The sequence below is a fragment of the Coregonus lavaretus genome, assembly GCF_964263955.1.
Source record: "Coregonus lavaretus genome assembly, chromosome: 17".
Classification (NCBI taxonomy): domain Eukaryota; kingdom Metazoa; phylum Chordata; class Actinopteri; order Salmoniformes; family Salmonidae; genus Coregonus; species Coregonus lavaretus.
Window position 1 is genome coordinate 49271475 of NC_140004.1, and position 23422 is coordinate 49294896.

General features: G+C 44.0%; 1 protein-coding gene across 1 annotated transcript in view; it reads left to right on the forward strand.

Moving 5' to 3' along the window:
- Window positions 1-18388, forward strand: part of dapk1 (death-associated protein kinase 1) — a 194688-nt gene extending 176300 nt beyond the window's left edge. The window contains exons 25-28 of the mRNA XM_084181176.1: window positions 4190-4378; window positions 14747-14935; window positions 15126-15329; window positions 16648-18388. Of these exons, the coding sequence (XP_084037302.1) occupies window positions 4190-4378; window positions 14747-14935; window positions 15126-15329; window positions 16648-17568 (1503 nt within the window). The 3' untranslated portion in view covers window positions 17569-18388. The remainder of the gene's footprint in view (window positions 1-4189; window positions 4379-14746; window positions 14936-15125; window positions 15330-16647) is intronic.
- The last annotated feature ends 5034 nt before the right edge of the window (window positions 18389-23422 follow it).

Here is a 23422-nt window from a genome sequence, read left to right on the forward strand (position 1 = left end):
CTTGGCAGGTTTGTTGTGGTGCCATATTCTTTCCATTTTCCAAGTTATTTTTTTCATTTCACTTCACCAATTTGGACTATTTTGTGTATGTCCATTACATGAAATCCAAATAAAAATCCATTTAAATTACAAGGTGTAATGCAACAAAATAGGAAAAACGCCAAGGGGGATGAATACTTTTGCAAGGCACTGTATTTGGCTGCAAGAGGAGCTGTTGCTCCTTCACCCATGAGTATTTGTTTTATTCCCTCTGGGTTTAATAAGATCAAATTTGGAATAAATGTAATAACTTCTGCGAATAATTAATCTCTTGGTGAGGAATATTTCTCACAGTAAAGGAAAAAGTGCATCTCTGTCTCCCCTGTCGTGCGGTGACCACATAGACGCTCCTCTTTGGGTAGCTATGTAATTTTATGTCTGCCGGTTTCTATTGCCAATTGGTGGTCACTCAGCCTGTACTTGGTAAGGATCTGTCTCTACTTCATATCTCTGACAGAGTAGAGATAATCAGCCAATTCATATTCTCTGTTTAGGGCCAGATAGCAATTTAGTCTGCCTTGGGATTTTGTTTCGTTTTTCCAATGTAGTAAATATGAGTCCTTTGATTGGTTCATGATTTTGTTTATTTTAATTATTTATTTTGAAGAAGTGCTGGTGTCAGCTTGGTTGGTTAGGTCCAACACCAGCTGACTGAGAGGGCTCGTATCTGGGCTCAGCTCTTGGGTTTGAAGTGCTTAAAATTGGAGACTTGAATTTGGACTTGAATTTAGGTGTAGCAAATTATGTTTTTTGTATTTTCATTACCAATGGAAAGAGGCCTAATTCTGCCCTACATGCATTATTTGGTGTATTTCTTTGGACTTGTAAAATTTTCCGACATAATTCTACATTGGATGTTTGTCCCACATTTTAAAGTCCAGTTTGAGTGGCACATTTTTATTGCATACAATGTTCTGTAGGCTTTTTCTGTGAGTGCATTCACTGCCATATATTATCTGAATGAAAGGCATACAAAATATCTCAGTTTATATACTGCTTTGCAAGCTAATTCTATCCAACAGTTGCCAACCATTATTGAGTGTCACTCCTCACCACAATAGTATCACCCTATATGGGATCGTGTTGCACCCTAGTCAGGAAATTCCATCACATACTCCTTCTAAGATTAGCACCAGTGGCCCCCAAGCTATCTTGGCACGCATACCTTCTGGCACCCATCAGAGACAGAAAGAAATACATGGAATGTCCTCATCCTCAAAATCCCATGCAGCTCACAATATCAAATATTAACAAATCCAGTATAAAAGACGTAATATCAATACTGTAAATGTTGAAAAGGTTTGGACTCAAACTGCAGCCTTGTCTCACACCACGGCCGTGTGAAAATAATTGTGTTCTTTGTTTTTTTTATATTTATTGCACACTTGTTTTCTGTGTACATACATTTTATGAAGTCATACAATTAACAATTTAAGCACATAATTTTGCAACTCAGGTGTGCTGTTTTTCAGCATTTCATTTCTGATGTTATTTAGACCACAAGCCTTCTTTGGTTTTATAGATTTGAGCTTTTCATGTAGTTCCTGTTAGGTTATTTGGTGATCTAATGGATTTTGGTTGTTTTTAATGACTGATTGAAGGATGTTAAAATTTTCTTGCATTTCTAATTGTTTATGTGGTAAGTCTTTTTGTGGGATATTTTTGAATAGATTATCAAAATAAGTTTTACAAATTCCTCCATCTTGAATGGCTAATTATTGTGGCTTTGTCATGCTTAAATTGTTCTACATGTCCCAGATTTTTGGTAAATTGCGTTTTTAATTTAATCAAGTGTCTTATTGGTATAATTCAATTTCTTACGTTTCAGTGAATGTTTCTACTGTTTCAGAGTTTCAAAGTATTCATAGCGTAGCTCTGGGTTGTTTTGCTGCTTATGTTTTCTAAGTGTTTTACACTCTTTATCAAACCATTTTTCAGAAACGTTTTCTTTTTTGTTTTCTGATGTTGCATTTCTTTAGTTTTCCCAGATTTTCTGAATTGACACCTTCTTTATTGTTTCGGTATTGTGAGTTATTGAAGACCTGTGTAGAGTTCATCATTTCATTTGAGTTTAATGTTTCAATGAATTTCTCTGCACTGTTTGGAGCCCATCTGTACGATTGATTCATGTTGTAGAGTTTATTGGAATGTTTTTTTTTCATGAATATTGCTGGTTACTTTCTTCAGAAACACGTTAATCTGACTGTGATCTGACAATGGTGTCTGTGGTCTGAAAGTGAATGCACTAATGGAGAAGGGCTCCATGTACAGGCCTAAGGCTCGACAGAGATGCACTAACTCCTTCCCTTTTTTGTTCAGTATTTATCAGGACTGTTTCTATTATTTATAATAGGGCTACTGTACAAGGAGGGGTGTCCAAATATGTGGTGGTTACCTCCCGCATCAGTGTAGTCAGGCTCAGAACCTGTTCTCTCATTGAAATCTCCACAAAGAAGCACTTTACCCTCTGCCTGAAATTGAATGATTTCTGTATGGAGATTGTTAAAAAACTGATCATCATAATATGATGAATCTGAAGGAGGAGCATAAGCTGCACATATGTATACATCATTGTCACAATAGATTGTAACTTTGTTAAATATTAGCCAAATGTGGTTAGTATCTTTTTTCATTTCATTCTGTGCATTTAATTAATGGTAGTAAACGTTCTCTATAGCTTGAGGGACACTGAGTATCAATGTCTCCACAATACCATGTTTCTAGAAGGATTATGATGTCCTGTCCCTTGATTTTTTAAAAGAAATTCTGGAATTTCTATAACCAGAATGTGACCGACCGCCTCGATTCGGTCTTATGTAGCAAAATTTGAAATTGTGTTTTTTACATTGGATAAAAGTAGAGACTCAGAGCTAGAAAATGGTATATCATACACTACAGTTGAGGAACAATGGGAAACTAATTCTGGTTTGAAAGTTGATAAACTTGTAACTCCACTTTTGAGAAAATGTCCCTTGAATGTTTTGGTACCTACTGGAGAGCTCTTCTTTGTCTCCACCCATTCAGCATCGTCCACACCCTCTTAAGCCTTAGCCCCACCCATATCTTTAAGGATTCACATGTTAAGCCATGAGGCTAAACACACGCTAAAATCTAAGTTTATTTGTCACATACACAGGATACAGAAGGTGTAAACGGTACAGTGAAGTGGTTACTTGCATAGTAGCAATATCAAAAACAGAAAGTGTCCAGATAAAAATATTTTATAAATATTTTATCATTATTAGATAACGCTTACCCGACACACTTTTCCACAAAAGGAAATGCTATAACAGCCACATCTAGCGTGGATGGGTTACTATTGTCTAGACATGTACACATGTTAATGAAATACAGTGAGGGAAAAAAGTATTTGATCCCCTGCTGATTTTGTACGTTTGCCCACTGACAAAGACATGATCAGTCTATAATTTTAATGGTAGGTTTATTTGAACAGTGAGAGACAGAATAACAACAACAAAATCCTCCCTCCTCTCCCCTCTCTCCTTCCTCTCTCTCTCCCCTCTCCCCTCTCTCCTCTCTCCTTCCTCTCTCTCTCTCCCCTCTCTCCCCTCTCTCCTCTCTCCCCTCTCTCCTCTCTCCTCTCTCCTCTCTCCTTCCTCTCTCCTCTCTCCTCTCTCCTTCCTCTCTCTCTCTCCCCTCTCTCCTCTCTCCCTCCTCTCTCTCTCCCCTCTCCTCTCTCCTTCCTCTCTCTCTCTCCCCTCTCTCCCTCCTCTCTCTCTCTCCCCTCTCTCCTCTCTCCCTCCTCGCTCTCCCCTCTCTCCTCTCTCCTTCCTCTCTCTCCCCTCTCTCCTCTCTCCTTCCTCTCTCTCCTCTCTCCTTCCTCTCTCTCTCCTCTCTCTCCTCTCCTTCCTCTCTCTCTCCCCTCTCTCCTTCCTCTCTCTCTCTCCTCTCTCCTCTCTCCTTCCTCTCTCTCTCCCCTCTCTCCTCTCTCCCTCCTCTCTCACTCTCCCCTCTCTCCTCTCTCCCTCCTCTCTCACTCTCCCCTCTCTCCTCTCACTCTCCCCTCTCTCCTCTCTCCCTCCTCTCTCTCTCTCCCCTCTCTCCTCTCTCTCTCCCCTCTCTCCTCTCTCCCTCCTCTCTCTCTCTCTCTCCCCTCTCTCCTCTCTCCCTCCTCTCTCTGTTAATACAGACCTGTAGTCCCATGTCGGCCCTTTCAGAGTGTCTGGTCTCGACCCTGCCGTCCTGGAGGAAGATGAGTGGTCCTAACCAGCTGACGTCATGGCAACAGTTTGTCTCTGACGTCCAGGAACACATCAATCCGCTGGTCAGCGAGGAGCACCTCCGAGGGGTCGCACAGCAGCTCCACAGCATGGGAGAGGTACACACTCACAGCACCTCCACAGCATGGGAGAGGTATACACGCACAGCAGCTCCACAGCATGGGAGAGGTACACACTCACAGCAGCTCCACAGCATGGGAGAGGTATACACTCACAGCCGCTCCACAGCCGCTCCACAGCATGGGAGAGGTATACACTCACAGCCGCTCCACAGCATGGGGGAGGTATACACTCACAGCCGCTCCACAGCATGGGAGAGGTACACACTCACAGCCGCTCCACAGCATGGGAGAGGTATACACTCACAGCCGCTCCACAGCATGGGAGAGGTACACACTCACAGCCGCTCCACAGCATGGGAGAGGTACACACTCACAGCCTCTCCACAGCATGGGAGAGGTACACACTCACAGCCTCTCCACAGCATGGGAGAGGTATACACTCACAGCCGCTCCACATCATGGGAGAGGTACACACTCACAGCCGCTCCACAGCATGGGAGAGGTACACACTCACAGCAGCTCCACAGCATGGGAGAGGTACACACTCACAGCAGCTCCACAGCATGGGAGAGGTACACACTCACAGCCTCTCCACAGCATGGGAGAGGTACACACTCACAGCCTCTCCACAGCATGGGAGAGGTATACACTCACAGCCGCTCCACATCATGGGAGAGGTACACACTCACAGCCGCTCCACAGCATGGGAGAGGTACACACTCACAGCAGCTCCACAGCATGGGAGAGGTACACACTCACAGCCGCTCCACAGCATGGGAGAGGTATACACTCACAGCCGCTCCACAGCATGGGAGAGGTATACACTGACAGCCGCTCCACAGCATGGGAGAGGTACACACTCACAGCAGCTCCACATCATGGGAGAGGTACACACTCACAGCCGCTCCACAGCATGGGAGAGGTATACACTGACAGCCGCTCCACAGCATGGGAGAGGTATACACTCACAGCAGCTCCACAGCATGGGAGAGGTACACACTCACAGCCGCTCCACAGCATGGGAGAGGTATACACTCACAGCAGCTCCACAGCATGGGAGAGGTACACACTCACAGCCGCTCCACAGCATGGGAGAGGTATACACTCACAGCCGCTCCACATCATGGGAGAGGTATACACTCACAGCCGCTCCACATCATGGGAGAGGTATACACTCACAGCCGCTCCACATCATGGGAGAGGTATACACTCACAGCCGCTCCACAGCATGGGAGAGGTATACACTCACAGCCGCTCCACAGCATGGGAGAGGTATACACTCACAGCCTCTCCACATCATGGGAGAGGTATACACTCACAGCCGCTCCACAGCATGGGAGAGGTACACACTCACAGCAGCTCCACAGCATGGGAGAGGTACACACTCACAGCCGCTCCACAGCATGGGAGAGGTATACACTCACAGCCGCTCCACATCATGGGAGAGGTATACACTCACAGCAGCTCCACATCATGGGAGAGGTATACACTCACAGCAGCTCCACATCATGGGAGAGGTATACATACACCCTATTACACAAAAGTCCAAACTCCAACGTAAATCGAGTGCACCTCAAAAAGGTTCAAGGATCTGTATTCAACATATGTAGCTTAATTAATTTGCTAGTAACAGATCACATTCATATTCTGACTATCTCTGAAACTCACTTAGATAATACCTTTGATTATACAGAAAATACAGAAATGCCAATGGTGGAGGTGTTGCTGTTTATATTCAGAACCACATTCCTGTAAAACTTAGAGAGGATCTCATGTTAAATGCTGTTGAAGTAATATGGCTACAGGTTCACCTGCCTCACCTAAAGCCCATTCTGGTGGTAATATGGCTACAGGTTCATCTGCCTCACCTAAAGCCCATTCTGGTGGGAAGCTGCTATAGACCACCAAGTGATAACAGTATCTGGATAACATGTGTGAAATGCTTGATAATGTATGTCATATCAACAGAGAGGTATATTTTCTGGGTGATTTTAAATATTGACTGGCTTTCATCAAGCTGCCCACTCAAGAAAAAGCTTCAAACTGTAACCAGTGCCTGCAACCTGGTTCAGGTTATCAGTCAACCTACCAGGGTAGTTACAAACAGCACAGGAATGAAATCATCAACATGTATTGATCATATCTTTACTTGATGTAAAGAATATATGTTGGTCCGTGGTGTGTAATGAGAAGCAAACAGACACTGCACTTGACACATTTATGAAATTGCTTATTCCAGTTACTAATAAGCATGCACCCATTTAAGGAAATGACTGTAAAAACGGTTCAATCCCCGTGGATTGATTAGGAATTGAAAAATTGTATGGTTGAGAGGGATGAGGCAAAAGGTATGGCAAATAAGTCTGGCTGCACAACCGATTGGCAAACGTATTGCAAATTGAGAAATCATGTGACTAAACTGAATAAAAAGATGAAGAAACAACACTATGAAACAAAGATAAATGACATAAAGAATGATAGTAAAAAGCTTTGGAGCGCCTTAAATGACATTTTGTGGAAAAAGGCAAACTCCGCTCCATCATTCATTGAATCAGATGGCTCATTCATCACATAACCAACTGATATTGCCAACTATTTAAATACTTTTTTCATTGGCAAGATTAGCAAACTTAGGCATGACATGCTACACATCCAAGTATATCTGACCAAATTATGAAAGACAAGCATTGTAATTTTGAATGAGTGTGAAAGAGGTGAACAAATTATTGTTGTCTATTAACAATGACAAGCCACCGGGGTCTGACAACTTGGATGGAAAATTGCTGAGGATAATAGCGGACGATATTGCCACTCCTATTTGCCATATTTTCAATTTAAGCCTACTAGAAAGTGTGTGCCCCCAGGCTTAGAGGGAAGCAAAAGTCATTCCCCTACCTAAGAATAGTAAAGCCCCCTTTACTGGCTCAAATAGCCGACCAATCAGCCTGTTACCAACCCTTAGTAAACTATGGAAACAATGGTGTTTGACCAGATACAATGCTATTTTACAGTAAACAAATTGACAACAAACTTCCAGCATGCTTATAGAGAAGGACATTCAACAAGCACAGCACTTACACAAATGACTGATGATTGGCTGAGAGAAATTGATGATAAAAAGATTGTGGGGGCTGTTTTGTTAGACTTCAGTGCGGCTTTTGACATTATCGATCACAGTCTGCTGCTGGAAAAACGTATGTGTTTTGGCTTTACACCCCCTGCTATATTGTGGATAGAGAGTTACCGGTCTAACAGAACACATAGGGTGTTCTTTATAGAAGCCTCTCCAACAAAATCCAGGTAGAATCAGGAATTCCCCAGGGCAGTTGTCTAGGCCCCTTGCTTTTTTCCATCTTTACTAACGACATGCCACTGGCTTTGAGTAAAGCCAGTGTGTCTATGTATGCGGATGACTCAACACTATACACGTCAGCTACTACAGCAACTGAAATAACTGCAACACTTAACAAAGAGTTGCAGTTAGTTTCAGAATGGGTGGCAAGGAATAAGTTAGTTCTGAATATTTCCAAAACTAAAATTATTGTATTTGGGTCAAATCATTCACTAAACCCTAAACCTCAACTACATCTCGTAATGAATAATGTGGACATTTAGCAAGTTGAGGTGACTAAACTGCTTGGAGTAACCCTGGATTGTAGACTGTCATGGTCAAAGCATGTTGATACAACAGTAGCTAAGATGGGGAGAAGTATGTCCGTAATTAAGCGCTGCTCTGCCTTCTTAACAACACTATCAACAAGGCAGGTCCTACAGGCCCTAGTTTTGTTGCACCTGGACTACTGTTCAGTCGTGTGGTCAGGTGCCACAAAGAGGGACTTGGGAAAATTGCAGTTGGCTCAGAACAGGGCAGCACAGGTCCCACAGGTCTGGAAGAGTGTGTCGCTGGTCTGGGCGGGGTGTCTGTTGATCTGTTGCTCCTGTGTGAGGTGTTGGGTCTGCGGTTGAGGGCGATATCCTTTAGGGTCCGTGAAAAGGTGGGCACTGCTGCCTTGTATAGGTGGACCTGGTCCTAAAGGCTGTTCACGTCCAGGGTGGAGTGGTGGGCCAGGTAGACATTTGGTTTTGAGGCACAGTCACGGGAAATACTTGCGTTTACCTGCTGTATGGTAGCAGGGTGGAAGTATTTTCATGGTAGCAGGGGGGAGATAACCACTTGTGCATTGGGGAAAGTAGAATAAGCTTTTTCTATCACTCCCTTGAGTGCTGTGGCCACCCTTTCCTGCTGTGTTCTCAGGTCGTTTGTGCCTGTGTGTATTATTATGGGCTGGGTGATCATAGTCGGTCCTCAGACAGAAGGTCTAGGGCGCGCTGGGTGTTTGGACACCAGAGTTTAGACACTGTGTGTTTGGGAAAAAGTTTATTTTCTCGTATGTATTTCCCATTTAAGTCCATAAGGAGTACAATCTGTGGCTTGTGTATGTCCTCAGTGGGTGTGGGGGGGTCGTCAGGAGGGCTATCAGGGTGGCTGACAGGGGGGTTGCTCAGAGGGGTTGGGGTCCCCTGGGCTTGGGGTTCTTCATTTGTTTGTCCGGCTGTGATGTCGAGGCTATGGTCAGGGTCTGGGGTGTACTGTTCTGCTGCGGTGTCGAGACTTTGGCCAGGATCTGAGGTGGGCTGTTCTGCTGGCTTCTCTGCGGGGGTGGCCAGCTCTCTAATGGGTTGTTCTCTGTCACCCGTCATCATTCTCACATTCTCCTCCAGCACTCTGATCCTCTCCTCTAGTGCTCTGTTCTTCTCCTGCTCCTGCTCTTTCTCCTGTTGATGTTGTCTCACCACAGTCCAGAGTGCAGACACGTCTCTCTCCACCTCCAGCTCTCCAGGTCTAGTTAAGGGGGTGTTGTTGTGCTGGACTGTTGTCTGGGTCTGTGTTGACTGGAGTGTGTTCACCTGCTGGTCCAGCTCCACCTGCCTTACCTCCAGCTGGGTGAATTTATTCTTCATTTCAATGAGAGAGTAGGACTCTGTGCTGGGAAGTCGACTTTCCGCTTGGGGTTGCTCCTCTGTGGGGTTATTTAATGAAGAGGTCTGGTCTGACCCGCTCGGGGTGGGGGTATCTTTCTCAAGGGAGAGCTTCTCCTGCTGAGCTATTTCTTTGATTAGGTGAATGTCCAGCTGGAACTGTTTGGGTTTGCCCTGTACCAATACTGTTCCAGATTTATAGAGATTTATATTAGCTGACTCAGAGTCCTCGTTGTCTAGTATCCTGAATTTCGTAGCCATCGCTAACATCCCCCCTATTAACAGAGGGGTAGTGTGCTAGTATAGCACTGTGCCATGCCAGGGGATGGTCTGTGTGGAAGATAAGGATGCTTATGTTCCTATTTTTATAAAAGTCAGCAAAAAGTGTCTCTTGATTTCCCATAAGGAGCTTCATTTTGTACTCTTTTCGTGTCTTATCATTCTTTACATTCAGAGGGTACTATATTTTAATGACCTCTGAACAGCGGGAGGGTGCTTCTAAGGCCTCTCCATTTGGTTGGGGTAGACTGTGCGACTCTCCTGCCATTGTTGGGCTCAAGGGCTTTGACACCTCTCACTTCACACGTCAGTGCTAATTTAAGTTGTATCTCTTTGTACTAGCAAGCTTGGTAGCCTTAGCATTCAGTCCTTATAAAGTAAAATATATAATTTTACTGTATTTTCCTTCTTGGTTTTTGAAAGTAAAAAGTAGCTTCAGACTAAACATTACTCACTCAGTTCTAAATTCTAAATCTATATTTTTTGTAAAAACATGCTGGAAAATGCAGGAGCAATGTCTTTGAGCTCTCTCCCTCTCTCTCTCTTTCTCTCTCTCTCTCTATCCATCAATCTCTCTCTCTCTCTCCCTCATTATCCATCTCTCGCCCTCTCTCTCTCTCTCTCTCTCTCTCAATTGAATTTAATGTAAGGGCTTTATTGTCATGGGAAACACATGTTAACATTGCCAAAGCAAGTGAAATAGATAATAAACACAAGGGAAATAAACAATCATTACACTCACAAAAGTTTTAAATGATTACAGACATTGTTCAAATGTTATATTATTGGTTATGTACAGTGTTGTAACAATGTGCAAATAGTTGAAGTATGAAAGGGAAAATAAATGAACAGATAAAATATAGGTTTTATTTACAATGTTGTTCCACTGGTTGCCCTTTTCTCATGGGAACAGGCCACAAATCTTGCTGTTGTGATTGCAAACATTGGGAGTTTATCAATGTTTGCTTTGTTTTCAAATATGTGTCTCTAATGTGGTCATGCATTTGGCAGGAGGTTAGGAAGTGCAGCTCAGTTTCCACCTCATTTTGTGGGCAGTGTGCACATAGCCTGTCTTCTCGAGAAAACCAGGTCTGCCTTTGGTGGCCTCTCTCAATAGCAAGGCTATGCTCACTGAGTCTGTACATAGTCTAGGATTTTCTTAATTTGGGGTCAGTCACAGTGGTCAGGTATTCTGCCACTGTGTACTCTGTTTAGGGCCAGATAGCATTCCAATTTGGTTTTGCGTTGTACACAAAGTATATTTTTTGCAGAATTCTGCATGCGGAGTCTTTTGCGTGTTTGTCCCATTTTGTGAATTATTGGTTGGTGAGTGGACCCCAGACCTCACAACCATAGAGAGCAATGGGTTCGATAACTGATTGAACAATTTTTAGCCAGATCCTAATTGGGATGTTGAGTTTTATGTCCCTTTTGATTGCATAGAAGGCCCTTCTTGCCTTGTCTCTCAGATCGTTCACAGCTTTGTGGAATTTACCTGAGGCGCTGATGTTTGGGCTGAGGTATGTATTGTTCTTTGTGTGCTCTAGGGCAACAGTGTCTAGATGGAATTTGTATTTGTGGTCCGGGCAACAGTACCTTTTTTGGAACACCATTATTTTTGTCTTATTGAGATTTACTGTCAGGGCCCAGGTCTGACAGAATCTGTGCAGAATATCTAGGTGCTGCTGTAGGCCCTCCATGGTTGGTGACAGAAGCACCAGATCATCAGCAAACAGTAGACAGTAGACATCAGATTCTAGTAGGGTGAGGCCGGGTGCTGCAGACTGTTCTAGTGCCCTCGCCAATTTGTTGATATATATGTTGAAGAGGGTGGGGCTTAAACTGTATCCCTGTCTCACCCCACGGCCCTGTGGAAAGAAATGTGTGTGTTTTCTGCCAATTTTAACTGCAAACTTGTTGTTTGTGTACATGGATTTTATAATGTCGTAGGTTTTTCCCCCAACACCTCTTTCCATTAATTTGAGTAGCAGACCCTCAGGCCAAATTGAGTCAAAAGCTTTTTTGAAATTAACAAAGCCTGAGAAGATTTTGCTTTTATTTTGGTTTGTTTGTTTGTCAATTCCAAATCAAATCAAATCAAATGTTATTGGTCACATGCGCCGAATACAACAGGTGCAGACATCACAGTGAAATGCTTACTTACAGCCCTTAACCAACAGTGCATTTATTTTTAACAAAAAAGTAAAAATAAAACAACAACAAAAAAAGTGTTGAGAAAAAAAAGAGCAGAAGTAAAATAAAATAACAGTAGGGAGGCTATATATACAGGGGGGTACTGTTGCAGAGTCAATGTGCGGGGGTCCCGGTTAGTTGAGGTAATATGTACATGTGGGTAGAGTTAAAGTGACCAATTAGGGTGTTCAGGGTGAATACGTGGTCTGTCGTACGGTATTTTGGTAAGAAGCCAATTTGACATTTGTTCAGGACATTGTTTTGACTGAGGAAATGTTGGAGTCTGCTGTTGATGATACTGCAGAGGATTTTTCAGAGATTTCTGTTGATGCATATTCCACAGTAATTATTGGCATCATATTTGTCTCCACTTTTTGGATTGGGGTGATCAGACCTTGGTTCCAAATATTAGGGAAGATGCCAGAGCTGAGAATAATGTTGAAGAGTTTAAGAATAGCCTATTTGAATTTGTGCTCTGTATATTTTATCATATTATTTAGGATAACAACACCACAGGCCTTTTTGGGTTGGAGGGTTTGTATTTTGTCCTGTAGTTCATTCAATGTAATTGGAGAATCCAGTGGGTTCTGGTAGTCTTTAATAGCTGATTCTAAGATTTTCATTTGATCATGTATATGTTTTTGCGGTTTGTTCTTTGTTATAGAGCCAAAAAGATTGGAGAAGTGGTTTATCCATACATCTCTGTTTTGGATAGATAACTCTTCATGTTATTGTTTGTTTAGTGTTTTCCAATTTTCCCAGAAGTGATTTGATTCTATGGATTCTTCAATTACATTGAGCTGATTTCTGACGTGCTGTTCCTTCTTTTTCCATAGTGTATTTCTGTATTGTTTTAGTGATTCACCATAGTGAAGGCGTAAGCTAAGGTTTTCTGGTTCTGTGTTTTTTGTTGGATAGGTTTCTAAATTTATTTGTAAGGTTTTTATATTCTTCATCAAACCATTTCTCGTTGTTGTTAGTTGTCTTAGGATTTCTGCCGGAATTTAAATTTGATATGTTAGCTGTTAGGTCAAATACATTGTTCAGGCTTCCTACTTTTAAGTTTACACCTTCATTACATTTACATTTACATTTACGTCATTTAGCAGACGCTCTTATCCAGACTATTGCAGGAAATCATTTTGTCCAGGAAGTTGTCTAGGAGGGATTGGATTTATTGTTGGCCAATAGTTTATTGGTAGGTTTCTACACTACCCTCCTTCCATCTATAGCATTTCTTAATAGTTCAGCTTCAATGCCTCATGGTTGATTATTGCTCTGTTTAAGTAGATTGTGATTTTGCTGTGATCTGATAGGGGTGTCAGTGGGCTGACTGTGAACGCTCTGAGAGACTCTGGGTTGAGGTCAGTGATAAAGTAGTCTACAGTACTACTGCCAAGAGATGAGCTATAGGTGTACCTACCGTAGGAGTCTCCTCGAAGCCTACCATTGACTATGTACAGACCCAGCGTGCGACAGAGCTGCAGGAGTTGTGACCCGTTTTTGTTGGTTATGTTGTCGTAGTTGTCAGTGGTGGGGAAAGTACCCAATTGTCATACTTGAGTAAAAGTAAAGATACCTTAGTAGAAAATGACTCAAGTAAAAGTGAAAGTCTACCAGTAAAATACTACTTGAGTAAAAGTCTAAAAGTATTTGGTTTTAAATATACGTAAGTATCAAAAGTAAATGTAATTTCAAAAATATACTTAAGTATCAAAAGTAAAATTATAAATAGTTTGAAATTGCTAATATTAAGCAAACCAGATGGCACAATTTTCTTGTTTTTTAAATTTACGGATAGCCAGGGGCACAGTACAACATGCAGACATAATTTACAAACAAACCATTTTGTGTTTAGTGATCAGAGGCAGTAGGGATGACCAGGGATGTTCTCTTGATAAATGTGTGAATTGGACCATGGTCCTGTCCTGCTAAGCATTCAAAATGTCACAAGTACTTTTGGGTGTCAGGGGAAAATGTATGGAGTAAAAAGTACATTATTTTCTTTAGGAATGTAGTGAAGTAAAAGTAAAAGATGTCAAAAATAAAAAAGAGTTAAGTACAGATACCCCAAAAAACTACTTAAGTAGTACTTTAAAGTATTTTTACTTAAGTACTTTACACCACTAGGTAGGTTCAACCTAAAACGTATAGTTCCTGTATCGTATCGAAGCCCATATATCTAGATACGTATCGAATCGTCTTGAAAGGGAAAGATGCACATCCCTATTAAAATGTCTGCTTTTTATTGTGTATGTATGCAATGCTATCATATTGTAACACCAGCGCACCGTTCTAACAGTCCGTCTCGCTCATCACGGCAAGGAAATCTCATCAATGTGTTATAGTTGCACATAGGATTTCATAACTGTTTTGTTTTCTTAAAGAGCCTATATTTCTTATTGTCCTGTTACTGTTTAGGGGTCTGCTTCTTGTTACTTTGTTAACACTTCCTCTTGGTTATTACCCTACATGGTGCTGAACCTTGGGTATTACCCTACATGGTGCTGAACCTTGGGTATTTCTATTACCCTACATGGTTGGAAGTCTACAGATTACAGAATGTGTTACTATTTTTGTTGGTCAGCATGGGGGTCAGGGTCATCGATCTACTAATTTGATGTGCTTTTTAATGTGTCATAAACACCTGCTATAAGACAGCAGATTGCTGAGATGTGTTTATGCAGGTTTTACATACTTTAGGTCTGATATCCGCCAGGGGGATCATCAAAGAGACGCACAAGCAATTATTGAACTGGGGACATTTTCACGCTGTGAGAAATTTTACAACATGACGTCACAATCACAACACATTCAGAACGATTGGGAACTGTTTCACACTGGGAAGATTTTTACATGACACCCTTCACTATGGATTATTTTTTTAAATATATGGATTATCTCTCTCTCTCTCCCTCTCTATCCATCTCTCTCTCTTCCCCCTCCTAACAGATCAACCTGATGCAGAGTGAGACGGTGCAAGATGTGGTGGTGTTGGATCCTCGCTGGCTGTGTAGTGGGGTGTTAGCCCGCCTCCTCTCTGTGGACATGCCTAAAGCCATCCACCACTACAGGGGGCGCTACAGACTGGAGGAGATACAGGCTCTGGCCCCAGAGAGCGACGTGGACGAGCTGCTACAGGTCAGAGACAGTCATCATTACCAAGACGGGGAACTGTTAGCATCTCCCATAGGAAAACATGTCACACTTAGCAACCATGCTAACACTAGCTGGGCATGCATAGTTGTATACCGTCAAGGATACCACAATGCAACATGTTAGCATCTCCCATAGGAAAACATGTCACCATTAGAGTCCATGCTAACTACAGGTTCTGGATGCCATGGACGTGTGTGCCCGTGACCTGACCAACCCTGGCATGGTGGATGTCCCCGCCCTGATCAAGACCAACAGCCTCCACCACTCCTGGACGGAGGAAGAGGAGGAGGAAGATGTTCTGATCTACGGAGGGGTCAGGCTGGTTCCTGCTGAACACATCACACCTTTCCCCTGTGGACTATTCCACAAGCTACAGGTACATGCTTTGATTCACCAAGACTGTCTGAATGACACCCCAATCCCTATCAAGTACACTCATCTGAATGAATGACACCCCAGTCCCTATCAAGTACACTACTCTGAATGACACCTAGTCCCTATCAAGTACACTACTCTGAATGACACCCCAGTCCCTATCAAGTACACTACTCTGAATGACACCCCAGTCCTTATCAAGTACACTACTCTGAATGACACCTAGTCCCTATCAAGTACACTACTCTGAATGACACCTAGTCCCTATCAAGTACACTACTCTGAATGACACCCCAGTCCCTATCAAGTACACTACTCTGAATGACACCCCAGTCCCTATCAAGTACACTACTCTGAATGACACCTAGTCCCTATCAAGTACACTACTCTGAATGACACCTAGTCCCTATCAAGTACACTACTCTGAATGACACCCCAGTCCTTATCAAGTACACTACTCTGAATGACACCCCAGTCCCTATCAAGTACACTACTCTGAATGACACCCCAGTCCCTATCAAGTACACTACTCTGAATGACACCTAGTCCCTATCAAGTACACTACTCTGAATGACACCTAGTCCCTATCAAGTACACTACTCTGAATGACACCTAGTCCTTATCAAGTACACTACTCTGAATGACACCCCAGTCCCTATCAAGTACACTACTCTGAATGACACCTAGTCCCTATCAAGTACACTACTCTGAATGACACCCCAGTCCCTATCAAGTACACTACTCTGAATGACACCCCAGTCCCTATCAAGTACACTACTCTGAATGACACCTAGTCCCTATCAAGTACACTACTCTGAATGACACCTAGTCCTTATCAAGTACACTACTCTGAATGACACCCCAGTCCCTATCAAGTACACTACTCTGAATGACACCTAGTCCTTATCAAGTACACTACTCTGAATGACACCCCAGTCCCTATCAAGTACACTACTCTGAATGACACCTAGTCCTTATCAAGTACACTACTCTGAATGACACCCCAGTCCCTATCAAGTACACTACTCTGAATGACACCTAGTCCTTATCAAGTACACTACTCTGAATGACACCCCAGTCCCTATCGAGTACACTACTCTGAATGACACCCCAGTCCCTATCAAGTACACTACTCTGAATGACACCCCAGTCCCTATCAAGTACACTACTCTGAATGACACCCCAGTCCCTATCAAGTACACTATTCAATATGCTGCCATTTGGGATGCTCCATAGTATGTTTCCTCTCCCAAAAGTAGTGAATAGTATGTTAAGGATGTTGTTGTCATGTTTCCTGACCTCTGACCTTTGACCTCCAGGTGAACCTGTGTCGCTGGAGTCACCAGCAGCGCCCTGAGGACGGCACGGGGGAGGAGCCTGACGGAGACATCCGCCTCTGGACCAATGGGGCAAAGGTGAGCCAAGGCGGAGCGGAGGCCATGATCCTATTGGTCAACCACGGCCAGGGGGTGGAGATCCAGGTCAGAGGTCACGACAGCGAACGGGCCAAGTGCTACACCCTCCTGGACACCATGGTCACCATCACAGAGTCGCTCCTGTCCTCCACCCTCCCTGGCCTCCTCACCGCCCGATACTACCTCAGCCCCCAGCAGCTCAGAGAGCACCACGGTCCCATCATGATCTACCAGCCCAAAGACTTCCTGAAAGCCCAGACCCAGAGAGAAACCAGCCTCACCAACACCATGGGGGGGTACAGGGAGAGCTTCAGCAGTATCCTGGCCTTGGGCTGTGCTGAGGTCTATAGTCAGGGTAGTCTGTCTGCAGACGTCCACATCTCAGAGATCAGCCTGCTGGCCAGGAGGAAGCTGTGTCGTTTGTTAGACCCTCCTGAAGCCTTGGGAAAGGACTGGTGTCTGCTGGCTATGAACCTGGGCCTCACCCACCTGGTGGCCAAACACAGCTCCACCCCCAACGGCACTCCAACCAATGTGGGCCCTGCCCCGGACAATGACCCTGACCCAGCCCTCCTGGCCAGCCCCACAGCAGCGCTGCTCCAGGATTGGTCAGTCCGTCCAGACAGCACGGTGGGAGTGTTGATGTGGAAGCTGCGTGAGCTGGGGAGGCGGGACGCGGCTGACTTTCTGTTAAAGACCTCGCCTGTCTTCAGGGTCAACATAGAGGGTGTGGCTGGCGGAAGGGGCAGAGCCTCTGAGGGATACGCCCACACCTGTAACGGAGGCACATCCTACAACTCCATCAGCTCCGTCATCTCCCGGTGAGACGGGTGTATTCACTAGGAACCAAACGGAAGCAAGCGGGTAGAGAAACAGAGACTGACCTACCTGAACCTGGTTTTCTTTTTCCGTTGCAAAACCTTTTGCTTCAGTGTGCACTATTGAATACACACCAGGTCCTGGATCAGAACAGCCTCCCCTCATCCTGATCTGTCCCACCAGGGGAGGAGACTAGAAACTGATCCTAGATCAGAGTCCTGACTGGGGAACTGTGTCCTGTCCCCGGAGTGTGTCAGGGCTAACTAGGGCTGACGAACCAACCAACACCATGTGCAATCTATTCTTTCCCGGGGGTTTAGTGTTAGTTCTCTCCTGTTAGCCCCTAGGTCACCTTGGAGAGCTGGGGTCGCTCTGTGAGACTGATGCTCTGTGCACGTCCAGGGTCCATATAGCTCCTCTCCTCTCCCTGCTCTACTCCTCTCCTCTCTCCTTACCCTTCCCTCCTCCTACTCCTCCTCCCTTCTCTCCTCCTCTCCTCTCTCCTCCTCTTCCTCCTCCTCCCTTCTCTCCTCCTCCTCCTCCTCTCCTCTCTCCTCCTCTTATCCTCTCTCCTCCTCTCCTCTCCTCTCCTCACCATCCCCCTATATGAATGTTGAAATTAACTGGCTGTCTTGAACTCCAAAGAGGATCAATGTAGGGTCCCAAATGGAACCCTGTTCCCTACAGAAGTGGCACTGTACTAAACTTACTTGACTCTGTCTGCCCTGCTTCCCTGCTTGTCAGTTGGTCAGTACATCTCAACTCCAACACAACACTAGAAGTACACTACCAGTCAAATGTTTGGACACACCTACTCATTCAAGGGTTTTTCTTTATTTTTACTATTTTCTACATTGTAAAATAATAGTGAAGACATCAAAACTATGAAATAACACCTATGGAATCATGTAGTAACCAAAAAAGTGTTAAACAAATCAAAATATATTTGAGATTTGAGATTCTTCAAATGGCCACACTTTGCCTTGATGCACACTCTTGGCATTCTCTCAACCAGCTTCATGAGGTAGTCACCTGGAATGTATTTCAATTAACAGGTGTGCCTTCTTAAAAGTTAATTTGTGGAATTTATTTCCTTCATAATGCGTTTGAGCCAATCAGTTGTGTTGTGACAAGGTAGGGGTGGTATACAGAAGATAGCCCTATTTGGTAAAAGACCAAGTCCATTTTATGGCAAGAACAGCTCAAATAAGCAAAGAGAAATGACAGTCCATCATTACTTTAAGACATGAAGGTCAGTCAATTAGGAACATTTCAAAAATGTTGAAGGTTTCTTCAAGTGCAGTCACAAAAACCATCAAGCGCTATGATGAAACTGGCTCTCTTGAGGACCGCCACAGGAAAGGAAGACCCAGAGTTACCTCTGCTGCAGAGGATAAGTTCATTACCAGCCTCAGATTACAGCCCAAATAAATGCTTCACGGAGTTCAGGTAACAGACACATCTCAACATCAACTGTTCAGAGGAGACTGTGTGAATCAGGCCTTCATGGTCGAATTGCTGCAATGAAACCACTACTAAAGGACACCAATAATAAGAAGAGACTTGCTTGGGCCAAGAAACACGAGCAATGGACATTAGACTGGTGGAGATCTGTCCTTTGGTCTGATGAGTCCACATTGGAGATGTTTGTTTCCAACCGCCGTGTCTTTGAGACGTAGAGTAGGTGAACGGATGATCTCCGCATGTGTGGTTCCCACCGTGAAGAATGGAGGAGGAGGTGTGATGGTGTGGGGGTGCTTTGCTGCTGACACTGTCTGTGATTTATTTAGAATTCAAGGCACACTTAACCAGCATGGCTACCACAGCATTCTGCAGCGATACGCCATCCCATCTGGTTTGGGCTTAGTGGGACTATCATTTGTTTTTCAACAGGACAATGGCCCAACACACCTCCAGGCTGTGTGAGGGCTATTTTACCAAGAAGGAGAGTGATGGAGTGCTGCATCAGATGACCTGGCCTCCACAATCACCTGACCTCAACCCAATTGAGATGGTTTGGGATGAGTCGGACGGCAGAGTGAAGGAAAAGCAGCCATCAAGTGCTCAGCATATGTGGGAACTCCTTCAAGACTGTTGGAAAAGCATTCCAGGTGAAGCTGGTTGAGAGAATGCCAAGAGTGTGCAAAGCTGTCATCAAGGCAAATGGTGGCTATTTGAAGAATCTAAAATCTAAAATATATTTTGATTTGTTTAACACTTTTTTTTGGTTATTACATGATTCCATATGTGCTATTTAATAGTTTTGATGTCTTCACTATTATTCTACAATGTAGAAAATAGTAAAAATAAAGAAAAACCCTTGAATGAGTAGGTGTGTCCAAACTTTTGACTGGTACTGTACATGTCAGCAACACAGCTGGTGTTCACAAAGGAAAAGAAAGAAGTCCTCCTCAGCACTCTGGAGGATTTGATATCAATCTGGGCTCCTTTTATATTCTGAGATTACATTTTTGATAGCAGATGAAGTCCCAGTTAATCTCTGTATAACATGATATAAGGAGTTCAATGCTTGACTAGTTCCAACGACAGTGAGATCTTTCTGACCTTCTACCTCTCCTAAAAAAGCACAATGGTCCAACAACCCTGTCTAGGGGCTTTTCTAGTCCTGGTGTCGACCTTACGTAGTACCACAGAGCCCTGGTCAGCACTATGTAGTGACGGACCCCTGAACAGCCCATCGACCCTGGCTAAGGGTTAGGGTCAGTAACAGCGATTCAGCACGGCAGTTGGAGACTACCAACGTGTTGAGAGATCCACAACCTAACGGAACATCTAACTCTTAGGGCTGGTTTCCCGGTCTCAGATTAAGCCTGGAGCAAATAAACACTTTGCATTAGTCCAGCAGGATCTTAATCTTACTCTGGGAAGCAACATTAGTACCGTTGCCTGAGCTAATGTCTAGGCTTTAGATCAGCAGGCTAACACAGTCTAGTGTTGTGACCCTGGTTTAAACCCAGACAGAGACCTAGCTACCATGACAGGACCTTCCGAGTAGAAACAACATGTCCATTACTATGATGTAAATACCCAGAGGCCTTCACTTCACAGTCTACTCTGTCTGTCCGCTACAGGTCTGTGTCTGTGGGGTTAGACTACTGGCATGCAGTAAAGATATGAAGAAGTCTGTCAGTCAGTCCATTGTCGAACTCTTCTCTACAGTGTTGCTCCCGGTGTTGGACTCAGCTGAATGAACCATCCATACATGTTGTAAAAGGAAACATCTTAGACGGTGGAAGACAGAACATAGGAGTGGTATCAGAGACAACACGTTGCTTCTCACCACAATACGCATCTTCTCCTGAACAGCAACAAATATTCCCATGTGAAGTTTTTTTGTGGGTTTCTTTTAGCACACAGACACACACACACACACACACACACACACACACAGAGACACACACACACACACAGAGACACACACACACACACACACAGAGAGACACACACACACACACACACAGAGACACACACACACACACACACACACACACAGAGACACACACACACACACAGAGAGACACACACACACACACACACAGAGACACACACACACACACACACACACACACAGAGACACACACACACACACAGAGAGACACACACACACACACACACACAGAGACACACACACACACACACACACACAGAGACACACACACACACACAGAGAGACACACACACACACACACACAGAGACACACACACACACACACACACACACACACACACACACACACACACACAGAGACACACACACACACACACACAGACACACACACACACACACACAGAGACACACACACACACACACACACACACACACACACACACACACACACACACACACACACACAGAGACACACACACACACACACACACACACAGACACACACACACACACACACACACAGAGACACACACACACACACACACACACACACACACACACACACACACACACACACACACACACAGAGACACACACACACACACACACACACACACACACACACACACACACACACACACACACACAGAGACACACACACACACACACACACACACACACACACAGAGACACACACACACACACACACACACACACACACACACACACACACACACCCACCCAGTTCCTCTCAGCTCTCCTACTGTTGCCTTGTAAAGCCGAGCTGAAGAACTCTGTTTGTGAAAGGGAGGTGAGTTACTAGCAGTCAATTACTAGTAGTGAGTTACTAGTAGTGTATTACTGAGCTTTTAAAATCTTATAATGAACATTGAAAAGTTTTTGTTTCTTGATTCTGATGGTGAGTGGCGTTCACTGTTTCCTTGGATTTTACATGGACCCTAGTGTATCCCAAATGGCACCCTATTCCCTATGTAGTGCACTGCTTTTGACCAGGGCCCATAGTGCACTACATAGGGAATAGGGTGCCATTTGTTGAGCGCGCTCTGTATCTGTCTGTCTGAGCGGATGGAGACAGTTGGACTTAAGACTTTGTGCAACAACAGAAAGACGTCTCTCTCTCTCTTTGCACAACAGCCTTGTTTGTATTTCTGATGAGATTGTTCCCACAGACTGGGATAATGTCCTGAATATGTCCTGAACATTTATAGTGTAGTAGTTACATTTGATAATAAATTGTTTACCTGAGAACATTGTGTACTGTGATTTATTAAATGCATAGTAACATTTCCTTCCCTCTCTTTTGTCTTTGTAACTCATCTTTTTGTCCAGCTCCTTTTCATAGTTTGGTTGTTTCCTCACCCATCAGATAAACAGGCACTTTATATTGATGCAAGAATGACCTGAACCGGATTGAATTGTTTTGTATTGATGGTCAATCAGTAACGATGTTGTGTTGAAAGTTAGAGTGACAGGTTAAGACAGTGATGGATAGTGATCACCAGTCCGACTGCCTCCACTGCACATCCCCAGGGTGAAGACAAATAATTACAACAGTTATGGCTGATTTTGATGTTTGACCCCAACAGACAGAAGGAAGAAAGAAAGGAGAGATCTGATCTCATCCAGGAGTTGCAGCCCAGATCAATGTCAGAGGTGTTATTTAGACTGAGGATCCATGTAATGTGTAATGTATAATGTTGTAAATGTATTAATGTTATTCCAGAGTAGTAGGATGTCTTCCTTTCACAAGCATAGAGGAGTCGCAGGTTTAGAACTACTGAATTTATTAAAGCATCATAGCTTAAAGCGGGACGAAACCCACAGTGCAAAATATAATGAATTATCCAAGATGGCGAAGTAGTGCAGTCCTGTTTCTGTCGTGTGCCTGTAAATAGCCTGTAAATAACTTGTTTTATTTTTATTTTTCGTACCTATTTCCCTATCAGACTTTTCATCCTTCTACAAAATATACTTTCCTGCAACCCGCCTCACTCAATGTGGAACGGATTCTATTATTGACTTACCTTTTATCTAGAATCTCCAGTGAAACTAGCTAGCCAGCTAGCCAGCTAACTAGCTACTTGCTATTAGCCTTAGCTAGCGGTGTTTCACCCAGAACATTGGATTTTTTTCTGCGGGATAAATTTTAATCACTGGACATTGATCACCGGATATTCGGCCAGTCTGCACAGCGCGTTATCGACCCAGAACATATCAGTTTTTCCGCTGGAATCACTGAATCACTGGACCTTTAACTCCGGATTCGTCGCTACCAGCTAGCTACAACAAAACGGACGCTGTGGTCTAGCTAATTATCCTGAGCTAGGCCCATCTCCCGGCTATCTACCTCTCTGTCAACCGGACGGGACCACCTAGTATTGACACGGAGCCCCGCCGATCCTACACGACTGGTCTGCCGACGAAATCGTC